This window comes from Salvia hispanica, chromosome 2, assembly GCF_029641045.1.
Source record: "Salvia hispanica isolate PSC_SH4W2 chromosome 2, Shi_PSC_v1, whole genome shotgun sequence".
Taxonomy (NCBI): Eukaryota; Viridiplantae; Streptophyta; class Magnoliopsida; order Lamiales; family Lamiaceae; genus Salvia; species Salvia hispanica.
The window spans coordinates 10,005,553-10,028,698 of NC_142693.1; the positions used below are offsets into that span (position 1 = coordinate 10,005,553).

At 38.5% G+C, this 23,146-nt stretch overlaps 2 protein-coding genes and 1 non-coding gene across 4 annotated transcripts; 2 read left to right on the forward strand and 1 right to left on the reverse strand.

Moving 5' to 3' along the window:
• Positions 1-1,375: 1,375 nt before the first annotated feature.
• LOC125200699 (acyltransferase GLAUCE-like) lies at positions 1,376-3,532 on the reverse strand. The gene is made up of 2 exons (XM_048098440.2): positions 3,076-3,532; positions 1,376-2,389 (listed from the first exon to the last, which is right to left on the reverse strand). Exons 1-2 carry the CDS (start codon positions 3,523-3,525, stop codon positions 1,487-1,489), a joined length of 1,353 nt encoding a protein of 450 aa, XP_047954397.1. The 5' UTR covers positions 3,526-3,532; the 3' UTR covers positions 1,376-1,486.
• A 10,032-nt stretch (positions 3,533-13,564) lies between these two features.
• Positions 13,565-13,704, forward strand: LOC125202903 (U6atac minor spliceosomal RNA). Its single transcript, XR_007173234.1, has one exon. It is a non-coding gene; the product is annotated as a U6atac minor spliceosomal RNA (small nuclear RNA).
• Positions 13,705-18,041: 4,337 nt separating this feature from the next.
• LOC125206827 (uncharacterized) lies at positions 18,042-22,703 on the forward strand. Of its 2 annotated transcripts, none has more exons than XM_089066205.1 (4): positions 18,042-18,157; positions 18,965-19,123; positions 19,468-20,253; positions 20,630-22,703. In XM_089066205.1, exons 3-4 carry the CDS (start codon positions 19,468-19,470, stop codon positions 22,292-22,294), a joined length of 2,451 nt encoding a protein of 816 aa, XP_088922331.1. In that variant the 5' UTR covers positions 18,042-18,157; positions 18,965-19,123; the 3' UTR covers positions 22,295-22,703. The 2 variants fall into 2 exon arrangements, with proteins under 2 accessions (XP_088922331.1, XP_088922332.1); XM_089066206.1 differs by lacking the exon at positions 18,042-18,157 and adding an exon at positions 18,275-18,451.
• Positions 22,704-23,146: the final 443 nt, after the last annotated feature.

The window sequence follows — 23,146 nt, forward strand, 5'->3', positions numbered from 1 at the left end:
TTGTCTCATTTTTTTTTTCCAGTTATATGCATGATTTCTGTTTCTGCCTAGATCTAGTTGTTAGAATAACATACTTCAACTACCAAGTCTAGTTTAATTTCCTCGACCAAAAAAATGCGTGGCAGCAGCCAACCCAAAAATAGTTCCCGAGTCTTTGAACCTGTTTATTGCGCATTCATCTCTGTGGGATCGATCCCTACTTCCCTGTGCTAATTTTAGTATACGTGGTTGAGGGTTTTTGAAGAGATATTCTGTGTGTCCGATCGAGATCTTTCGACGATCCGTGAGTTCCTGGACCCTGTGATCTAGTGGATTCGCTGGACCTAGGAAGCTTGATATTCCTTACTGTGCAGATAATTCAGGTCACTTTGATCGGGCACGAGTTTTAAGAATTGTAATGAAAAGTGGGTTGAAAAAGTTAGTGGAATGTGAGTCCTACCTTTATATATTAGTTTTTATAATAAAATGTGAGTAGAAATGAGTTAGTGGAATATGAGATCCTCTAATAAAAATGGTAAAAGTGAAATGGGACAAATTATGTGGGACGGACCGAAATGAAAAACTGGGACGAATTATCCGGGACGGAGGGAGTATTCAGAGAATAAAGTAAGAGAGATGAAAAATAGAGATGGTGTAGTTTTCATTTTAGGAAACATTTTATTTTTAATGGAACAACCCAAAAAGGAAAACGTTTCATTTCTAATGGGACGGGTAAAGTATATATAAAAGCTAACACTATATCTCTCTGTCTCGACCTAATTGAGACATTTCTATTTTGGCATAGGAATTTTGATATAGGTGTTTAGTCGATTAAATTATTAATAGCAAAGTAAGAGAAAAAATAAACTAAGAAAGAGAAAAAGAAAGAGAAAGAGAGAAAAAAATAAAAGTGAAAATAAAGTAAAAGAGAAAGGAAGAATAAAGTATGAGGGATGAAAAGGTAAGAGAAATTAAAAGATAATGTACGTGACGAAATGTCTCACTTAGGTTGAGACGTACCAAAAATAAAACGTCTCACTTAGGCCGGGACTAGGAAGTACTCCCTCTGTTGATAGTAGATGTCACACTTTCCTTTTTAGTTTGTCCCACAAAAGATGTCACATTTCTTCTTTTGGAAAAAGTTCCCTTTCACATCAATTATAAAATTATATTTTCTCTCATCACTTGACACACAAAATAACATCTCCTAAGATCTGGCGTCATCTTCCAAGTGTGACATCTGCTATGGAACAGACGGAAGACCGTAGAATGAAAATTGTAACAAACCCATTTCCCCGTACTACACTTGAACAGAAGACATTGCTTTTTTAGCATCACAGAACACAAATTGGGAAACTACGACCTGCATAAATTATTCAGAGTTGATCAAAGAAGATTGGAGAAGAGTTGAATTTGTTTGATCATAAAATATAAAATACTCTAGATTTGTAGTATTTGGAATCTATGTTAAAGGGCACATTATTTAATAAGTTTATTAAAACGATAACTAAATCTGATAGACACATGAGAGAAAGGTGTCCATCTTGTCCTTGTCCAACCCAATCCACACATTAATCCCTTGACCATCTTGTCCTTGTCCCAACAGCACCACAAACTCATCATTCCCACTCACAATCGGCCCCGCATGCTTCGGCCTCCCAAACCCTATATCCACCTCCCCAAACGGCAGCTTCCACCATGCCGACACATAGAACCCGCCGCCCCCCGTCGCCGGAATCCCTTTATACACCTCCAGCCAGTCGATCACCGACCTTATATACTCCGGCGTCACCCTCTCCCTCCCTCTCCTCACCATCTCCACCCCGAACCACGCCGGCCTCCCCACCAAATCCCCCACCCTCGCGCTTGCAAACGCCGTGATCACCGCGTTCCCCGCGAAACTCCCAGGCAGCGGCGGCGACACCCTCTCCCTCACATCCACTGCGAAGAGGACCATCGATTCCCGATCCCGGTCCTCATCATTGAAGTAAGCCATGGTCCTCGCCCGCCATATGTGGGCCACGATGGCCTCGAACGTCGAGCACTTGATCTCGGCCTTGTCCTTGAGCAGCTTGAGCATCTCCGAGGTGAAGCGCAGCACTCTGTGGGTGTACTTGTCAGAGAAGATTAATGGAGATGGAGAATTCCGCGCTTGGGAGGTGAAAGATGAAGCTAGAGATGATGTTTTGCCGAGCTGGATGTATTCCTTGTGTGGGAAATCGATTTGGGGTGGTGTTCTTGATTTGATGCAACTGCGCTCGTTGTTGATTGATTTCTTTTTTATTTCTTCTGCATCTCCTCTGCAGATTGAGCCAAGATCTTGGAACATTTGGCTCGCTGATTTCCCATCCAGAATTGCATGGTTTGTTACAAACCCTAGTGCGAACCCACCACATGCAAATTTTGTCACCTGCACTCCAAAACCAGATTGTATCATCATTTACACTCGGATATTAGTTGTAATATCCGAGTGTAAATAACTGTAAACATTGGCCGAATTTTGATATTTTCCACAAATTTTAGTAATCACAAACATTAAGATTAAGATTAATCCCATGACGGGTTATTCTTCAAACCTGACAGTTCTACGAGGCATATCTTATTCTATTAGACACATATTAGTCAACGTTGAATTCAAGAATTAGGGTATCAAAATGACATCGTTTCATGTATGATTCAGACTGAAAATCTGCCGAAATTTTTAAATTGGACATTTTCAAAAGTTTATTACTTATTTTATAAAGAGAGAAATAGTACTCTACTCTCATCCGTCCCTTAAATTTTGTCACATTTTGACCGGGCACGAGTTTTAAGAAATTTAATGGAAAGTGAGTTGAAAAAGTTAGTAGAGAGTGAGTCCTATTTTTATATATTAGTTTTATAGTAAAATGTGAATTGGAATGAGTTAGTGGAATATGAGGTCCATTACCAAAAATGGTAAAAGTGTAATGAGACAAATTTTGTGGGACGAGCGTAAATGAAAAAATGTGACAAAATTTAAGGGACTGAGTGAGTACTACTCTAAATTAAAATAGCACTACCTGTGGATCTCCATGTGTAGTCATTTATAATGAAGTGAAAATGAATTAAGCTTGCCTGAACAGTGAAAATTGCAGTTTCCGGTAAGCTTTTATAAAGGCCGGGTCGATGAACGAAGCGATGGAAGGTTGGGTTGGGATGAGAGAGGTTGCCAAGATCCTCGAGAGAGAATCTTGATTCTGCGCTCACAAACAAGACTCCCGTGTTGTTGCAGATGAGTTCTAGCCTCTTGCTCTCGTCGTTGAAGCTCAGCCTCCCGGCCATGAAATAGTATGGGATGAGCAACACATTCTCCACAGCTTTTCTCACCATTTCAGCAACTCCAGCAGTGGATGAACATGGCGGAGCTTCATAGAAGAAGACAGTTTCCACTGGAAAAGTTACTGCCTGATCGATATTCGATAGGAAGATCGTCTCAGTTGGGGTGGGATTGTTTGGTGAGAAGACTGAAATTGCCTCTTGTTTCACTACATCTTCGTCTATCAAAGAGATGATGTTGTTAGACATACTGAAAAGTAATGGTTTGCATGATGTAGGGTTGGACGTCTGAATTTATATATAGGGTGCTTGTGTGTGTGAGTGAGTGAGAGAGAGATTTTGTTGGAAATAAGAGTAATGTGTTGATGGGCGGGTGAGAAGAGTATGAACGAGGTTTTTGTGGTGTTTTATTGGCTGAAATGGAGAAAAATATTGTAGTGGAAATGAGTTCGTGAATCGAAAATGTAGAGGCATGAAATGCTCATTTCTTTTGATTGCATTTCTCTTTATTGAACTACGTCGTCCAATGAATTTATACTCCCAATGTTCCATTATGAATTTATATTGGAATTTCGTGGTATCTATATGTTTCATTATGAATTTGAAAACTAAAGTACTTAGTATAAATTGAAAGAATATTGGCCTCTCAATACAAAAAAAAAAGGTTAATTATTTTATGAAGTGAACATAATTTTTAAAATTGGTATAATCATATACCACATTCCAATTTATTTAGATCTTTATTACGATGAAATTTATACATTATTATTAATATTTCTAGTTTGATACTCACTCCGTTCCTTCATACGTAGTTGAGTCATTTTCTGAATAACTTGTACTCCCTCAATTATTTAAAAATAGCAACTAGTATTTCCATTTTAGGTTGTTCCTTAAAAATAAAAATTTTAGAATCTTTCTATTTTAGGACATGGATCCCACAATCACTAACTCTACTTTCACTACTTTTCTCCTTCTTTCTCTTACTTTACTCATTTTCTTTTCTCTTCTTACTTTACCAATTCTTGTTACTTAGAGCATCCACAATAGGAGGACACTTTCTCCTGGACACTTCTCTTTTTTTGTCCATAGCCACTTCTGATTTGTCCACGGTCACAAAAAAAAAGTTTCCGCAGCAATAGTGGACACTTTTGTTAGCCACATTTCACTTTAAAATGAAAATTGGTGGGATATTTATAAAAATAGGCAAAAAAACAATTAAAAATTTAAAATTAAAAAAAAAGGGAAATCAGCGACCGCCGCGGCGGTTTCGCCATGCAATAGATAACCGCGGCGGCCGCCGCTTTTCTCTCTCCTTCGGCTCGTCCTCGGCGCTTTCGGGGCGAAAGCCCTTCCGCCCCATAAAAGCCGTCCGCCTTCGGGGCGGACGCGTCCACCGCAATAGCCAGCCGCGGCTTAGCCGCGATCGGGGAGGCCGCCGCGCCGCCCCTATTGTGGATGCTCTTACTGTACCAATTGTGCATGAAAATCTGTGCCGTTTCAAATGTTTCTATTTTTTTAATACGGAGGGAGTATATGGAAAACTCTAAATTCACTTTTATCAGTTGCGAGAACATGTAATTTTATTACATTGCATTTGCTTATTCATTAATGTGGAAATGTTTTGTCAAAGTAAACAAGTTTAAGTCTTCTGCATTGTAGATTAGGCAGATGAACACGTTATCACAGTAAATGACTAGTTGGTTCTTTGTATAAGTAATACAGTAGTATTTCACTAACAAGATATGTTTTGATTAACTATCATGAAACTTTATACTGTAAGTTTAAAAGTTTCTTTACCTTTGGAGACTAACGTCGCTGGTTTAGTTTAGCATTGAATAGCTCTAACGTTGAGATAATCAATTCTTGCTATCTATTGAAAAGCGAGGTCTTATTGATTGTTATCTCATCTTTGTATATATATAATATTGAGCATACAATATCAATCATGCATTGTAAAGATTTATCAGAAGGTGGGGTGTTTTAATAATCCATGATTCCTGATATATTGTGCGTTGGTGATAATATCTAGTGTTGCTAGGTTTTTTTATTGCACTGAATCGTGTGGCAGAGAGCCTGATTTAATAACATCCTCAAGAGTCGTTCAGAAAAAGAAATTTATTCAGATTTCCGGTTAAAATTTATTCCATAAAGATGAATAATGTTGTTGAATTAGACCACTCCTGGATAAGATGTTATTTAATTAAAGTCAGATAACAAACTTATTTTAATTAATAAATATTTATATCTTAAAACACGAGAAATAATTTAGTTAAAGAGGAAGCCCAAATTATTCGTAGAGATTGGACTGACAATCAATAGTATATTATTTATTGTAGTGGCTGAAATATTATTTTGCTGGACTAAGGCTTAAATTGGCAACTCAATATAATTAGTAAAAGTCCAACAAACTTGGCTTAGTCCAACCTCTTTGGATCCCTTGTCAGGCTCATCATAGTTCCATAAATAATAGACTAGACATGAGACAAAAATCTAGGGATGTCAATCGGGCCAGCCCACCGGGTTTCGGGCCAACCCTATTCGGGTTGCGGGTCAATCGGGTGCGGGCTAATCGGGCAGTGATTTTTTCGGGTTATAAAAGTTCAACCCTAACCCTAAAAGCCCGGGTTTCGGGCTAGTCCAACGGGCTAATCGGGTTGCTGCCGATAAAATTAACATGCGTTCAATCCAATAAATAATGGTAAAAATTAGTTATATTTATAAAATGTAAAATATTTAATTATGATAAATTTGAGATATGCTTAAACTCAAACATAAACATGATCAAATACTAATATTTGAGATATATGCAAAATAAAACATAAACATCAAGAAATTTCAAAGCATGTTTTAGAAATTTAAATATATTTTTAGTGAATTTGAAGTTTCTAATTTATATATCTATTATTATGTTGATAAAAATTTAATATATAATTTATATATTTAATATATAAAATTGAAAGTTATTTTTTTAGTAATCTATATTATAAAATAACCAATGAAGTGTCAAATTAGAGTCAAACAAATAGAACGATAGAAATTTTATCGGGTTTTCGGGCCAGCCCATCGGGTTTTCGGGTCTGGCCCTAACGGATTGCGGGTTAATCGGGCGCGGGCTAATCGGGCTGTAATTTTATCGGGGTAGAAATTTTCAGCTCTAACCCTGTAAATTTGGCGGGCTATTCGGGCCGGCCCACGGGTTGCGGGCTACTTTGATATCCCTACAAAATTCTTCTTTTAGAACGCATCGGAAACTCTAGCCTCCTAAAGGAGATTTTCAAAAATTCTTACACAAGAATATCTAAATTTTTCAGCTCCTATAAGAACAGAACCTATGTCTCTAGTTCTAGTCAAGTAGTATTAGAACTTTTAATGTCCCACACAAATATCAGACGAGTTTGAGAACAGATAAGAACATTTGCGGTTGATTACAAAGACGTCATGTTGACCCTAGGGATTGAAGCTAGGAGTCATCCTATAAATATAAAAGCTTAACAAAGAAGGAGTCCACCCCTACAATTTAGATATTCGGGGTTAGTTCCAAGGTGTCTCAGGTAGTTCCTTCAATTCCTTCAACACCGGATCTCTTACTTCACTCCACACTTCAAATTTGCTCTCTACCTCCTAGCAAGGAGGGAGGAGTGCAGTTTCGCCATTTCTAACTGTTCCATAGCTTAGTTCGTCATTCTGCCACTCCTCAGAGTGAAGATACAATCGTTTAATTTCTATTTTTGCATATTTTTGTTTATTACTAAGTGTTTGAACATCTTAGCCGTAGGTCTTCTTAATTAGCTGTTGTTTTAGTTAAATCTCATGTTCTCGACATTGGATCTTTCTCTTTCACCGTTGAATCTTGTTTTAATTTTTGCATTAAGAAAGTTTTTCTTGGAGCTCGTGATGTTGCATTTTATTTTTGCTTTGTTGGATGTTTTTCGCAATTGTTAGTTGCTTATTCCGTATATCTAGTTTATTAGCGTTTGATTTCGCAGATCTAGATTATTTAGCGTAAAATAAAAATGCATCTTAGCTTAATTTTGTTTTATTTCGCTTTCCGGTTGATCAGTTAGCGTAGATATAGTCGTTGCTGGTTACAATTTTGTGTTTGCGTTTCGTTTGAAGCATACTCTTTTTTCTTAAAGCATGTTCATCCATGATGTTTGTAATGCTCTGTTTTGTGTAGATAGAGGAAGAATATGAAGTAGAAAATCGTTCAAAGAAATAAATTTGAAAAGTGTTTGTTTTTTCTTTTGTACTCCCCCTTTCCCATTAGAAATGAAACGTTTTCCTCTTTGGTTTGTCCCATTAAAAATGAAACGTTTCTAAAAATGAAAACAATACTCTCTCTACTTTTTCTTCTCACTTACTTTACTCTCTCTTCATTCACTCACAAAATAATATTACATAAAATCCCGTGCCGAAAAGCAAATGTTGCATATTTAATGGGACGGAGGGAGTATTTGTTTGCTTTTATGCTTTCAGTCCAGATAGACAATAAAGGTATTGTGGACCCAATTTACTTTTTTTTTTTTTACCTTGCATGCCTATTTTAGGAAGTTCCGCTTGATCTCTTAGAGCATTCCCAATGGTCTGGCGATAACACTAGGCGATTTTGCGCCGAAAATTGTCGAGTTATCGCCGACCGTTGGGAGTGTTTCGGCGTTTTTTCGGCGTTAATTCTACCGAATTAACGCCAACTCCCGTTTCATCGCCGAATCATCGGCGCCCACTGTAGGCGCGATTCGGCGATTTTTGGGCGTTTTTTTTTTCCAACGGCTACAATTCCAAACCTATATATAATTCCTCCTCCTCCATTCATCACACAATCTTCATTCTCTCAATTTTTCAATCTCATTATCTCAATCTTCAATCTTCAATCTTCAAAATTATGAGTTCAAGTAGGAAACATTCCCGAAAAGGTAAGGGCAAAGAGCCGAGTCCGCAAATTCCCAACCCCACTGATGAAACAAATCAGCAGTGGATGAACTCGTTGTTGTCGATGGGTTCTCCTCCCGGCCAATATCCATATGCGGGTCCGTCCCCATTGCAGACTCCTCCGGTGCGCAGACTTTCTCCGTACTTCCAGTTTGCCCTCAGCATGCCCTCTCCAGCCGACGATTTGTATCGCCCCCAGATAGTCACATCGTTGTTCGACACCCCTGGATCAACCCCAGGCGACGAAGGATCTCAGGACGCGACGTACACAACGGATCCGACACTCAGCACGGACGACTACGAGTTGGAAGAAACGCCCGCCGAGCCGCCTTCCAGGAGCAGGAAGGGGAAGGCGCCGGCGTCGACGGCTGCGACTGATACGGCTTCCGATGAGAAGCCGAAGCGGGTAAGGACTACTTACACTCTGGAAGAGTCCGAGCTGATAGTCAACTGCTGGGCGGACACGACGCAGAACGCGGAGCGCAGCAACTACCAGACTGAGATCATGTTCTGGGAGCGGGTTGCGGAGAAGTACACGAGCAACAAGACTGCCTCGATGAAGGACCATGGCAGCGAGCCGATCCGCCGGCATTGGGAGCGCCTCATGAGGGACTGCGGCCACTTCAACGGTATATACTCTAACTTGATGACGAACATGACGAGTGGCCAAAACGAGCACATGGTCCGAGATGAGGCCATGCAGAGGTATAATGGCCAGTTCTTGTCGAAGGGCTTCAAGTATTGGAACATCTATGATAGGCTGAAGGATCTCCCCAAATTCCGGACGGGGATGCACAGCGCGCTGCACGGGAAATCGGTGCGCTCGCGACTTAGCGGTGCGGAGAGTGAGGGGAGCGCGACCCCCATCGACTTGACTGGGGATGGTCCGCACGAGCGCCCTGTGGGAACGAAGAAGGCGAAGGGGAGGCGGAAGGGGAAGGGCGCATCGTCGGATGCCCAGTCGGAACCCCTGTTCATACAACAAGCCACGCTCTCTGCCAATGTCGCCAATCTGACGCAGCTGTACACGCTGTACTTCACCGGCGGCGGAACCCCAGAAGAGAAACAGTCCCTCTGGTCGACCATCCAAAATACGAAGATCCTGATGGGCCTCCCGCCGGACGCCCCTCCCTCTTAGTTTTTTAAATCTTTGTTTTTTATGGTTTTTTATTTGTAGTTTTTTTTTTCTCGTTGTATTATATTTTCCAATGATTAATACAACGATGAATTGTTCATTATAAATCTATTTATTAAACACATTTGTAGGGAAAATTAAACAATATTGGTGATGAAGTAAAAATGAAATGTTGAGTTAGGGAAAAATAAGGGAGAAATAAGGGAGAAACCATTGGAGCAGTTGGCTAAAAGTTGGCTAAAAACTGGGGATAAATTTTAGTGCTGATGTGGCGCTGATGTGGCAGGAGTTAGGGAGAAATAAGAGAATTTTTAGGGAAAGCATTGGGAATGCTCTTAGTCGTAGGTGCTTAGTGGTTGCTTTAGCTTAGCTTTAAATTAATGCTCAGTTTACGTACCGTTTCATGCTTATGTACCTTTCCAGTCTAACGGATCAGTCTAGACAGAGTTCCCTGTTCATCTTTCCAGTCAAGTAGCTTAGTATGTCCAGTTGTCTTATTTCTGCTTTCACGCCTTTTCATTCTTGGTGATCAATTTAGATAGGATTCTCAGTTTTACATTTCAGTCAGGTAGTTTATACTTCCCACTCAAAGTTGCATGACAGCAACCAAATCCCTTTTTTCTTCCAGAATGTCTTCACTCACCCTCACAACAAATATATCCTTCACTGTGCTAGTTTTTAGTATCTTGTAGGTTAAAGTTTTAAAAGAATTTTTGCTTCGAGTCTCGTGTCCAATGACAAGCGAATAGGTCTAGAGAGTCTGCTTGATCAGTCTATGTATTCTACATCCACATGCACGGATATGGATAAATATAGTCAGTCTACTTTATATTTCAACACATGTACACATTTCACGAAGGTCCAAAATAGAACAATTAGTAATTAATACCTAAAATAACAAAGTTTCATTGAGGCTGGAACAACGTCATTTAATTTCGTACGATGTGCTAACATCGGCATTTTTCGGCCTCCATGTTATTTTAAAAATTTTATATTTTTAATGTCTTAGTAAAATAAAAAATAAATCAAAAATTTGTGTATTACCATTAGATTTTTCAAATATTTTGCAATTCAATGGATAAAAGTTTTTGTATTTAGAGTTCAATATCTCTAATTTAAGCGTTACTTAATAAACAATATTGAAATGTTAAGATGGTTAATTGACCTCTATTTCTTAATAAGATGATTAAAATTAGATATTTGGAAATCGTGTTCCTCATCATCATTTAATATACTCCCATCATCCCATATAAATAGATTTAGAAGGATATGATTTTAATGTATAATTAATAAAGTTGGAGAGATATAGAAAGAAAAAACGATTAGAATGAGTATGTTAGTGGAGAATGAGGTCCACTTCAGAGAGAAAAATGATCAAAAATAAAAATGAATTATTTTCATGGGACGACTAAACTGGAAAAAGTCTCTATTTTTATGCGATATAGAGAGTATGATCAACAAATATAATCATATTTACTGTCAAGGTTATATATTTTTAGGATATTAAGAATAAACCAGGTTCTAAATTCTGCATTTGCATTCATTAATGAAATATAATAAAAAAAAAATTGGAGAAAATGTGGGCCTACCAAAATCCCATAGGATCCAGTTTTGCTGATAGGTTCTGTATTGGACCGATTCAGAGTATTTTATTTCTACCTATAGTATTTAGTTAGTCGATTAATTGAGCAATAAAATTTTAAGAAGTCGTATGTTGAAACCTACAATCATTGGGTGCTTAAAATTTACTCACTCCGCGAACATGAGTCCCGTTTTTTTCATTTTCGTTTGTCCGCGAATAATAGTCCCACTTCATTTTTATTATAAAATTAACGTGGAGATGTAGTGTGCAAGCATCGATTCTTTGGAGAATTTGTTCGGTAATTCTAGACCATATGAATTCATGAATAACGGTTTAATTCCTTGTTTGTGAATTATTTGTGTCCTGACATACAATTATGTGTTTAACATGTGAATCAATTAATCTCATAATCGGTCAAATTGATTTGTTCGTCTAAGTTATTTATGTATGCAAGTCTTCCGCTATGCAAGGGGCACCAAAACCCCAACAACCATAATCGACAAAGTGTAGTTATGTCCATGGGTAAATTATCTGAGCACGACCCTATAACCTACACCAACCAATCTATTGATGTGTTGAACATTGCAGGGAATGCGCTCAAGCTAGAGATACCCACGGTTCTGGAACCGACAATTACGGTTCGAAACAACCGGTTCTGGTTTTGGAAATTGCTGAACCAGAAACGAACCGCGATAGTGTTTCGCGGTTACGGTTACGGTTCCAAAACCACAAGTTTCGGTTTCATTTTTGGTTTTGAACCGACGATTTTCCAGTGGTTTTTTATGGTTTTTCACGGTGCCGGTTTTCGATGGTTTTGTTGCGGCTCTGGCTCGATTTCATAGTTTTCCGGCAGTTTTTCACAGTTCCGGCACGGTTTTGGTTTTTGAAATCTTGGATCCTGAAACATCCCACGGTTTCCAAAGTGACTGTTTCATTTCTATATAAATATCACGGTTTCGGTTCGGAACCATAACTGCCGGTTACAATTTCGCAGTTAACCGCCCGAACCATAAACCATAGTGAAAGAAAGTTAGACTAGACGCTCGTTTGCGTGTGTGCTTCAACTGGCTTGGAGGGTACCTAGATCTTGTCGTGTCGTTGGATCTGTGTCTATCTTCCCTATCAAAATCCTCAACCCACTTCTACTTGCTAGTATAGCGGAGTAAAGGATTGATCCCTCAAAGATGGATGTGGATGTTATACACTTGCGATGACATTTTGGAAGGTTTGGTTTGCTAACACACTTTCGGGTTGGGTTTTAACTAGAGGTGAAATAAAATGGGACTCTACCGATCCTGACCAGTAAATAACTAGATGCTTCGTGTAGCAAGATGTGTACGTGAAGGTGAAAGCTGGACTACTAGTGTGCATATGAAAAGTGAAATATTACTATAAATGGATAGACAAAAGTGAAAGGAATAACGGACAATGCTGGCTAACTTGTACTTGGACATGCTGCAAAGCTGAAAAAGTGAAAGGATAAAAGTAAAAAACAGCAAAGTGGTCCCAGAGTTAGGCTAAGATGTTGTCTTCTTCACTAAGCAACGAAAAAGACCGAAAAATCAAACCTCCATGGATGCATGCTCGGAATCAAACTCAACAACTCAAATCTAACTCAAAATCAAGACACAAAATCTAGACCTAGGCGAGAAATTAAACTAGAGCTACTAAATCATGCAGACTGTAACGTAATGCATAAACTGACTAACATGCAGGGTGGCGAGAATTAAGCAAAAACTCAGATCTATGAATCAAGAGAGAAATGACCGATTAAAACATGAAGAAAAACTAGATCTAACTTCAATAGGCAGATTCAAGCTTGTAAACAACGAAAAACAACGTAACACTGCTGAATCTATCTAATTAGGCTAAAAGAAAATCATATGCTAGCTGAAACACAAAATAAAATCATAAGAGACTTCATTGCATTCAAGATTACCACCCAAAAGATGTTCTAACTGAAATAGCTACTGGAATCCAAGTTAAATGCAAGTAAAACATGTGCTGAAACTTAAGAAAACATAAAACAAAGCAAGTACAAGATTTATGGCTCCTCGGAAACTAAACAAACTTCTGGTCTACAGCGACAATCTGGATGGAATGAATGATGGACTCCTTTTCCCGACAGGTGGCTAATCTAAAAGTGAATACCAGCTAGCTAACTAACTAACTACCTAAGCTATCTAAGAGAGTGCAGTGGAGCTAATCTAAAAAATGGTCTAAGCATGAACATGTTTCTTCAATGTTATCTTTTATTTATAGGGCGGCATGCCCCAATCCCTAGGGTTGCTCCTAGTTGCTCCTTCTCTTGAGTTGACGATTCTGTCCTTCTAGATAGATGATCTTTTGTAGCAATTCACTCCATCTTGAGCTCAAGCTTCATGGTGTGCATCTTGGTTAGTATTGCACCCTTTCTGCATTCTTTTCACCTGAATTTCTTCCGACCCTTTCCTCCTGACTTAGTACCTCATCCTGCACACTTTAGCAACTATTTTTGCAAATATTATCCAATTAAGCACGTTATCTTGACCAGTAACCAAGGCCGAGAACGAGACTTATCATATATGCATCTCTACCTAAAGCAATGAAGCCTATTCTTCCAAAATATTTGGGAATGTAACATCAGAATAGTCAACATATTTGTGTTCGTAGAAAAGAGAGATGGTTGGCATCTCCCTCGACAAGGACGAGAACAGCCTTCGAGCTTAAACAATAATTAACATATTCAATTGATAGTTCTTAATTATATACTTCCTCTGTCCACGAAAAATAGTCTCATTTTGAGATGTCCATAAAAAATAGTCTCATTACTTAAAATGAAAAGTTTATCTCTCATACTTTTCTCACTTTTTCTCATCTCTTTCATACTTTACCTACTTTTTCTCTATATCTCTCTTACTTTACCCACTTTTTCTCTATATCTCTCTTACTTTACCCACTTTTTCTCTATATCTCTCTTACTTTACCCACTTTTTCTCCTTCTCTCTCTTATTTTACCAATTTCTCATTAAAACTCGTGCCGTCCACAAATGAGACTATTGTTTGTGGACAGAGGGAATAGTTCCTAATTATATTTTCCAACACTAGCATGAAGTTTGATAGTTCTTTTCACCTATATGAAACCTAACAAGGGTGTAAAAGGAATAAAGATTGAATTATGAAGCATAAAAATAAAAATAGAAATATAGAACTAAAATTCATTTGCCTAGGAAAATTCCTGAGGAAACCAAATCAAAGATACCTAACTGTCTTGTAGCGTAAATCTGGGCTCTAATGTAGCACTAGATTTAGTAGAATCAAGTTAAACAACAATAACATTCGTAATTGAAACCAAATAAGTGAAATATTAAGATTTCAACTTGTTTAAATTCAAGGAATAAATTCACTTAAACTACCTTTCAATGCAAATCCAATAATAAAAAATCAAGCAGACAATTCACTGAAACTAACCGTCAGTGCAAATTCGAGAAAAAGGTTGAGAAAAAGATTCACCGAAACTAGTCTTCAATGCAAATTCCTTCAAATATCGAGCAATCAATGCAAAATCGAGAACATAATTTGTGAAAAGATCATCACAAAAAGGAAGCTAATTGAGGGGGAATAGGCAACATCACCTTATTCTTGGTTAATTGGTTTGTCATGGTTGTTGCAATGTTTCTCTCGTTCCACAAAGACCGGATCTGATGGGTTGGGCAATCAGGGGTGAATAATATTCCCTCCATCCCACGTTACTTGAGACGCAAGTAACTTAGAACAACCCAAAATGGAATACGACGCAAGTAACTTGGGACGGAGGGAGTACTACCACGACGATGAAGAGGGGTGTGAATGTGACCTGCATGATCAGTGATAAGTCGTGTTCTAGGCCTTGGTTATTGGTTAGTATGATGCAATCGATATATTGTAAGAAAGTTGCTAAGATGTGCAGGAAGATATACATGTCAGGAGAGTGATCGAAGGAAGTTCAGGTGGAAAGGATGCTAAAAGGGTGCAACACTGACCAGGATGCATGCCACAGAGCTCGAGCTGGAGAAGAAAAAGGATTGCTAGGAAACGACCAACTATTGAAGGGGGCAAGGATGTCATTTCAGAACAAGAAGATTGCCCTAGGGATTAGGGCAAGCCACCCTATAAAAATAAAAGGCCACATGAAGAGAAAAGGGATTTTCGAATTCACAAGAAAATCACTAGTTTTACGTTTTTGGAGGCTAGCTTCACTGTTCTTCTCATTCCTCGCTCACTGGTTCATACACCGCCTGAAGACTTGCCGAAGGGGAGTCACCGTCGTTCCAACCAGCCACCGTTGTTAGAAGTTCTTCAAGGATCCACAAAACAATCTTAGCTTATTTAGTTTTATGTTTTGCTAGTTCTACTTTTATTATCTTTGCATCCGAAGTGGATTTGAGCTATTATTCTGATTTGAACACTTTGTGCCTTGAATCTCGTTGTAGTGGAAGTTTTATGCTTATTTGTTTCGTGTTTCAGCCTTGTTAAGTTTCTTTCTGCCTAGTTAGTTAGATTTAACGTTCGATCTTTCCTTTTCATGTTGAATATGTTTAAGAAGTAGATATGGTGATTACTCCCTTTTCTACGAAGTTCCGCAAGTTTAATCTTCGAAAATGCATGAGATCTATTAAGTTTCGTACTTGTCATTTTGCATGTTAGCCAGTGCACACAAACGTAGAGTTTTGCATGTTTAGTCATTCGATTTTTAAAGTTCAGGTCCAGATCTGAAGGTTCCGTGAGTTTATTTCAAGCTCTAATATGCACTCTGCATTTTCATGTTACTTGGTGAGGAAGACAACGACGCCATTTGAACTCGGGACCACTTATTGCGTTTAGCCACGTGTTACCTCTTGTCTTTTTGCTTTTTAGCTTTTCCTGCTGATCCTACTAAGTTAGACAGCCAGCGTGTCCTTTTATTCCCTTTACCTTTTGTCTAGCCATTTTTAGTAAGTTCCCACTTTTCACATGAACACTAGGAGAACAAATCTTGTATGCACGTAACAACCTCAACATGTTATAATTACAGCTCTACTGGTCAGGATAAGCGTAGCTTGGTTTAGATTTAGTCTAGTTACTCAGCCCCAAAAGCGTGGTAGCTAACCAACCCTTCCAGATTGCCGTCACAAGTGTATCTCGCCTACATCCATCTGTGTGGGATCGATCATTTACTTCATTATACTAGCCAGTAGAAGTGGGTTGATGTTTTGATAACAGGTTTTAGGCACAGACCCAATGACACGACTAGGTCTAGGCACCCTCCTGACTAGTTGAACACCTTGCACGTAAACCTGCTCTTTCAATCGGGCTCCTTCTTTTGGCCGAAAATTCAAGAACTCAGGTTGTGCAACTCTCACTTGAATTTAGGTTGGGGACGAAACAACAAAGAAGGGAATTTGAGGGGCAAAAGGGTCTATGAAGTGGCCTAAATTTAATCTAGATTCTTGGGTTTACACACAATCGCAAGGGAAGGGCTTGTCTAATCTATGAAAAGAAGATACGAAACCTAAATAAAAACAGTTCGTGAAATTTACCCCGTGTCTAGTAGGTAGACTAACAAGACAATCAATCTAGCAGAATAGCACAGATAACGAACTATATCTGAATATTTCCACATAAAATCATCAACCTCTAAAAGAACGGTAATTGAATATATGTTTATCATTCAAGATAACATATCGTTAAAAAGTCTCATAATCAAATATAATAAAAAATATTTTAATACAGTATTTTAGAAAATATTAACCCACTTTTCTATTATTAAAAATATTTTAATATTCAGATAGACATGGATTCCACCCATTAGTGAGAAATAAATCATCAACCTCTCTCTAATGGGTGAGATCCATTTTCTATTAACCCACTTTTCTTTCTATCTATCTTTTACTTTATCAATTTACATTAAAATCTGTGGCGTTAAAAAATTTCTATTTTTGGAGGATTGAAGAAGTAGTATACTCCCTCCGTCCAACTCAAGATGGCCACATTCTTAAGTGACACGAGATTTTATGAAGTGTTGTTAGATAGAATAAAATAGAGTAGAAAAAGGTAGTTGAATATTTTAACGAGGAGAGGAGAGAAGAGGTTATTTTCAAAATTAGAAAGTGACCATCTTGATTGGACAACCAAAAAAGGAAAGATGGTCATCTTGAATGGGAAGAAGAGACTATTTTCTATACTCGAATCTAGGGGTGTCAATTCAACCCGAAACCCGTGGGTCAGTTCGAATAGCCAGGTGAAATTAGTGGGTTAGGGCTATAATTTTGTAACCCGAATACAAAACGGGTTAAACGGGTTGGCCCGAACGGGTTGCGGGTCGGCCCGGCGTTGCAACTTTTAATTAAAAATTAAGTTTTAGGGGTCTTTTGTATGATTGAATTTCAAGTGACACAATCATTAGTCTTCTTCAATCTTCATTCTATACTTTTTCAATCGGTCCCACACTATCAACTTTCAAGTTCCACCTCGACTCATTATTTTATCGTCCCATCATCTGTCAGTCTTACCCAACTAAAGTCAATCAATACAAAATTAACAACTAATCTATCAAAATCTCAATATATTTATTATTTTAATAATAATTTAATAATGATTTTAATGAACAATGTAAAAATAATCATTTTAATAATAATTTAAGACATGATTTTTAATTTTCATCAGAAATTAATTATGAATAGTGTCAAAATAATGATACAAACACAAGCTTTAATTCAAATTGATTGGTTTAATTTTGATTTATCTTTGTTTATATTGTAGTTGATCGAGATGAAGTGCTTCTCTCCAATTATTATTGAAGAAAACTATGAAAGTTTGAAGATTTTATAAGATTCTAAAACTAAGAAGAGAAAAATATCTAAAATTTAAAATAATTTTATAGAGAAAATTTAAATACAATAGAATATTTTCGAAAGTTTTTAGGTCCGAATAGCCCGATGGGTTAGGCCGATTAACATCTCTACTCAATCATAATCTTAAAAAAAAATAAACAAACGCGTCCACTTCACGCACTACCGTCGCGAGTTGGTGTATATCTCTCATATGCTCTTTAAAATGGTCATTTTCTCCTCATCCATCTCTTTTTAACAACAATATATTAGGAAGAAATAAAATTAAGTAATATAGCAACAACGCAATCGCCCTCTCTCTCTCTCTAAGCAACAAGCAATCTCTCTCTCGCTCTCTCACTTCGATTTAATTTACCCCCATGAGAAGAACGCTGCTTGACAACAAAGGTTCTTCTTCGTCTCACCTCTCTACAACACACCTCCTATATATGAATTTATCTTAGATGTATAAACTATTATTATTTGCTGTGTTATTATTACTTGGTTTTGGTTTTGGTTTTGGTTTTGTATTTTCTTTTTTTCTTGCTCCACATCTGAACCCACGACTCTTGCAGCCGTTGCCCGGTGTGACTTTCTGCTTCTTGAATATAAACATGCAAAACTCATATATATGTATGTATTTCTGTGTGCTGTTGGATATCGCTTCTCCGCTAAACAGATGTGACGGGATTGTGGGAATACGTGAGTTTTGAATTCCTAATTTGCTGGGATCACATTCCAATTGTCTCTCTCTCGACTTTCTTCTTCGACTTGGATTTTTTTTGCATGATTTATGCACACTATATATTTATGTATGTTCTATTTTTGGCTTTCGGGTTTTGCAAGTATAGATGAGAATTGTTGGAAATAAGACTTTTTTTTGTTTGATTTGGAATTTGAATTTAGCTGATGTAGCGGTTTGGGATTATTTGGTTGTGCATTAATTTGTTAAATAGTTCGTGGTTGAATTTTGATAGAAAAATTCCATATGTTGTGACTTTTATTTGGTGCTCGATCAAGTTTGTTCATGAATTGATTTGATTTGTTTGTCCATTGTTTCATTTTCTGAAAGAATTCTCATTTTTCCCTTTTAGTCAAAATGCCATCTTTTTGTGGTTTCAGAATTCTTTACTATTGTGGCATTGCAGAATGAAACATTGCTTGTACCTTTTTCATTGTAATGGATCAGTGAGAGTTTCTATTTTTGGTAAGCAGGTGATGGCAGATCGATAGGGGATGAAGTTGCTTCAAGACGCTTTTAAGTTCACCCGAGATAGTGAAAATCTAGTTCATAGCATCTGAATACCAAGATTACAGGAATTTCTTGGCAGAAGCATTGTCATTTACCAGTTGTTTTGTTATAGATATTGATAGGTAAGACCTTCTCCTATCCGAAGGCAGTCTGAGTTTCTGTCGGAGGCTCGTGTTATCTATTTCAGTTGTGAAAATGGTTAATCTGTTTTCTCGTATGTTCCTACTCGGATTGATAGGCTTATGTCTATTTGCATTTTCATTTTCACCTCAATACTGGTTTTAGCTCTTATCTGAGTAGGAAAAATCCGCCCTTTTACATACTTGTTTTTTGCTACAGAGATTTGAAATTACGGTTCTTTAAACATGTCTCTTTTGATGTCTTTTTTGCATGAGCATTTAATGGACTTGTCTGAAGGAACTAATGCCTTAAGCCCTAATGAACAATATGCTGATTTCATTGGCAGATGTCTTCATTTGCTCTATATCAGAATGGAGATTGTGTTGATGGCATTCCAGTTATGGAGTATGGTGACTCTCCAGAAGCCAACACCATTCTTCAAACTCAGTCAGATTGTTATGATGTGGGCGAGGAATTTGGGGAGCGTGATATTCTTCCCCGTATTGGAGATGAGTATCAGGTCGAGCTTCCTACACTTACTAGAGAACCCAATCACATGTCCTACACTGAAATTGGAAATCACTCCTTCCAAGATTTCTTTGTTGGGTTGCCAATACCACTAATTTGGATCAACTGTGGAAAAAATAACTGCCCTCAAATTGCTCTAGGCTCCAGACGTCCACATCATAAGAATGTGATTGAAAAGGAGACTTTGTGCAATGGTGACAGTGAGTCTTCACACAATTCAGTGAAGGTGGAGATAAAGAGTTTACCAGCTGTCTTGCTGCAACGAATGTGCATTGATGAAGATCATCTTCTGGTTCCCGGATCACTCAGTGAAAGTTGGAGCGATGCTGAAAAAGCTAGTTTCATTCTCGCCTTATACATATTTGAGAAGAATTTTGTTGAAGTGAGGCGATTTGTTGGAAGTAAAGGTATGGGTGCTATACTCTCATTCTATTACGGGGAATTCTATGGCTCTGATGCATATCGTAGATGGTCAGAAGGTCGGAAGACGAAGAGCAAGAAATGTGTTTATGGCCAGAGGATATTCTCTGGGTTGAGGCAGCAGGAACTCTTGTCTAGATTGTTCTCTAGGGTCTCGGAAGAATGCAAAAGTTCTTTACTTGAGGTAAATTCTCTAGATTTTGTTTTACTTATAGCTGAAAATCGTATTTCTTGATTTTCTGAGGTTTGAATATGCGAATGCTTCTTTGTGTTTGCAATAGAAAAATAAAATCAAGATGAGATTAAGTAAAGAATTTATAGAATAAACAATCTTGATGGATATGAATAAGGCTGTGGTAGTTCTATAATGCTTATATAGGGTGTTCACATGGTTGATAAATTGGATTTTACGATATATTGGAACAAGTATTTGAAGGATTTCATGATCCAAAAAAGTATGCAGTGCATAGGCTACATTATTTTTATATAGAGCTATCATCCAAAGTGAACACCTCAAGTGTTTGAATTTTGCTGAAGTTCGTTCCTTGATTTGTTCATAGGTCTCTAAAACATTTGGAGAAGACAAAATATCATTAGTCGACTATGTCTCTTCTCTGAAGGTTACAGTGGGGTTGGACCTCATTGTAGAAGCTGTTGGTGTTGGTTTGGGCAAACAAGACCTGACCGGGATGGCCTTGGAACCTCAGAGGTCGAACCATGTGACCCGTTCAGAGATACCAGCAGGAAAAGCATGCTCCGCGCTGACAACTGCTGAAATCATCAAATTCTTGAGCGGAGATTACAGGCTGAGCAAAGCTCGTTCCAATGACCTGTTCTGGGAGGCCGTTTGGCCTCGTTTGCTGGCAAGAGGCTGGCATTCGGAGCAGCCCCAAAACCAGGGTTACATTGCTGGTTCCAAGTTTTTGGTTTTTCTTCTTCCCGGTGTTAAGAAATTCTCAAGAAGGAAGCTGGTAAAGGGCGATCACTACTTTGACTCTGTCACTGACGTGCTGAGCAAAGTTGCGAAAGATCCTGGCCTGATTGAGCTCGACAATGAGGAAGCCAATGGCGGCCAGAACATGGAGAAAGATGAGTGGAGCAGCGATGTGAAGATGGAGGAAGACGAGAACCATCTGCCTTCAAGGCAGCGGCATTCGTATTTGCAGCCTCGGACTCCCAATCGCAGCATGGATGCTATCAAATTCACAGTGGTGGATACGGGCCTCTCCGATGGAAAGATAAGAGAGCTGAGGACCCTTCCTCGAGAAATATCAAGCATTATGATCTCTCTAGATGCACCTGTAGAGGAAAATATGGCTGAATCTGATATGACGTGTAAATCTGGGCCGAAGAAGCTTGCTAGCAGAAAAAATCGTGATGATGGCAAACCAGCGGCCCACCCAAAGAGAAAGAAGGATTCAAATGACAACCAGAAACCTCGAAAGGTCTCGAAACCTGTTCCAAGCCGGAAGCAGAAACAAGGCTACATCGAAAATATCGTTCCCTCTAGCAAACGGTGCAGGAAATTAAGTGGAAAAACTCATGAAGAAGCTGGAGATGGAGTGCTTCTCCACCCTCACTCGACCTCCACCGCGCCTAGATTGGAAAACAGGGTGTCTTGCAGCTCCTCAGGTGGGCACGAGTCTAACGAGACGACTCAACTTGGCTTGTGGCAGGATAAGTTGTCGTCTGCCAGCTCATCAAGAGGTAGTCCAAGTGAGAGCACTGAATTCCCTCAACCTCAGTTGTTGATTGATCTGAACCTGCCTCACGTATCACTGGAAATTGAGAATAACGTCCTCACTCCAAATCTGCCGAATAACCAGCTGGTCCAGCCAGATAGCCATGGTTTACCAGCACCTTCACCTGTTGAGGCTAGTTCCGAGCAGCAATGTGTTGCGAACACACGGAGGTTGAGCACGAGGTATCGTCCTCCGACAACTCGGGCGTTGGAGGCTGTAGCAGGTGGGTATCTGAGTATAAGCCGGAAGAGAAAGGGTAGGGACACGAGCTCGCGTGATGCACCACCAAGACCTTCACAGAAATCCCGTGTCTGGCCTGGTCCAAGTGAATCTCCCAGCAGTTCCATGGCTTCTTCACCTTCACAGATGAGAGAATCTTCTTCCCAAATAGCGGAAGCTGATAGAGCTGCAAGTACAAGTGGTACTTCGAAAGCATACAACCAGGACGATGAGCTCCCAGACAGTGAGTTAGCAGCAGCCTGAGCTCATAATTAAGAAGCTATTTTCTAAAACAGTTCTATATCGAGTTCTTGTCTGAAACACCAGAAACAGGAAAACATGGTATAAATTCTTGCTTCCCGTAACAAAGATGGATGGTTCTCGTTGAAATTCTTGATTCTCAGTGAAACGATGTTAGGTAGTGATTCTTGATGATCAGAGATAGTTCATGCTGATGGCACATATGCTTCCATTCATCCTCAAGGCCTGAAGAGATGAATATGGATGTGAGGGAATCCTTGAGGAATCATGGCTATGTGACAAGGGGTGTGGTAGCAAATTTCTTCTTCTTCTTGTCTTCTCTTTTACCCTTATAGTTTGAGTTTTTGCTGTGATTGATGATCATATGATAATGATAGTTGATAGTAGTTGATAATTGCAGTATTAATTTCCATTTTTTTCCTTCCTTTTTCTGATGAGGAGCAGTGTAATATTACTGTTAACTAGAAATCTGTTATGAGAGAATCCATCAGTAAACTACATTTTGCTGCACAGTAATAAATGACTTAAGTGTTAATAAGGAAGCAATTGTTATGCCTTTGTTGCAGTATTTGATAATATTTGTGTAATATTTACGTCCACAGTCAATGCATTCATGCATGCAAGGAGACAAACTTCCTTATCATACTTTTATTCATACTTCTAATAATTTATTATACAATTATTGAGAAATTAATTTACTTTTTTAGTTGGTTTTGAATTTTGATGCAAGAATACAGCGTAAAAATGAGCTCAACTTTTTATTTCCACATGCACGTTGATTGATGGGGTGTGTTATATTGCTAACTATTTAAGTTGCTAACTCTGCTAACTCATCAATGCAGTGTGTTAAAAATA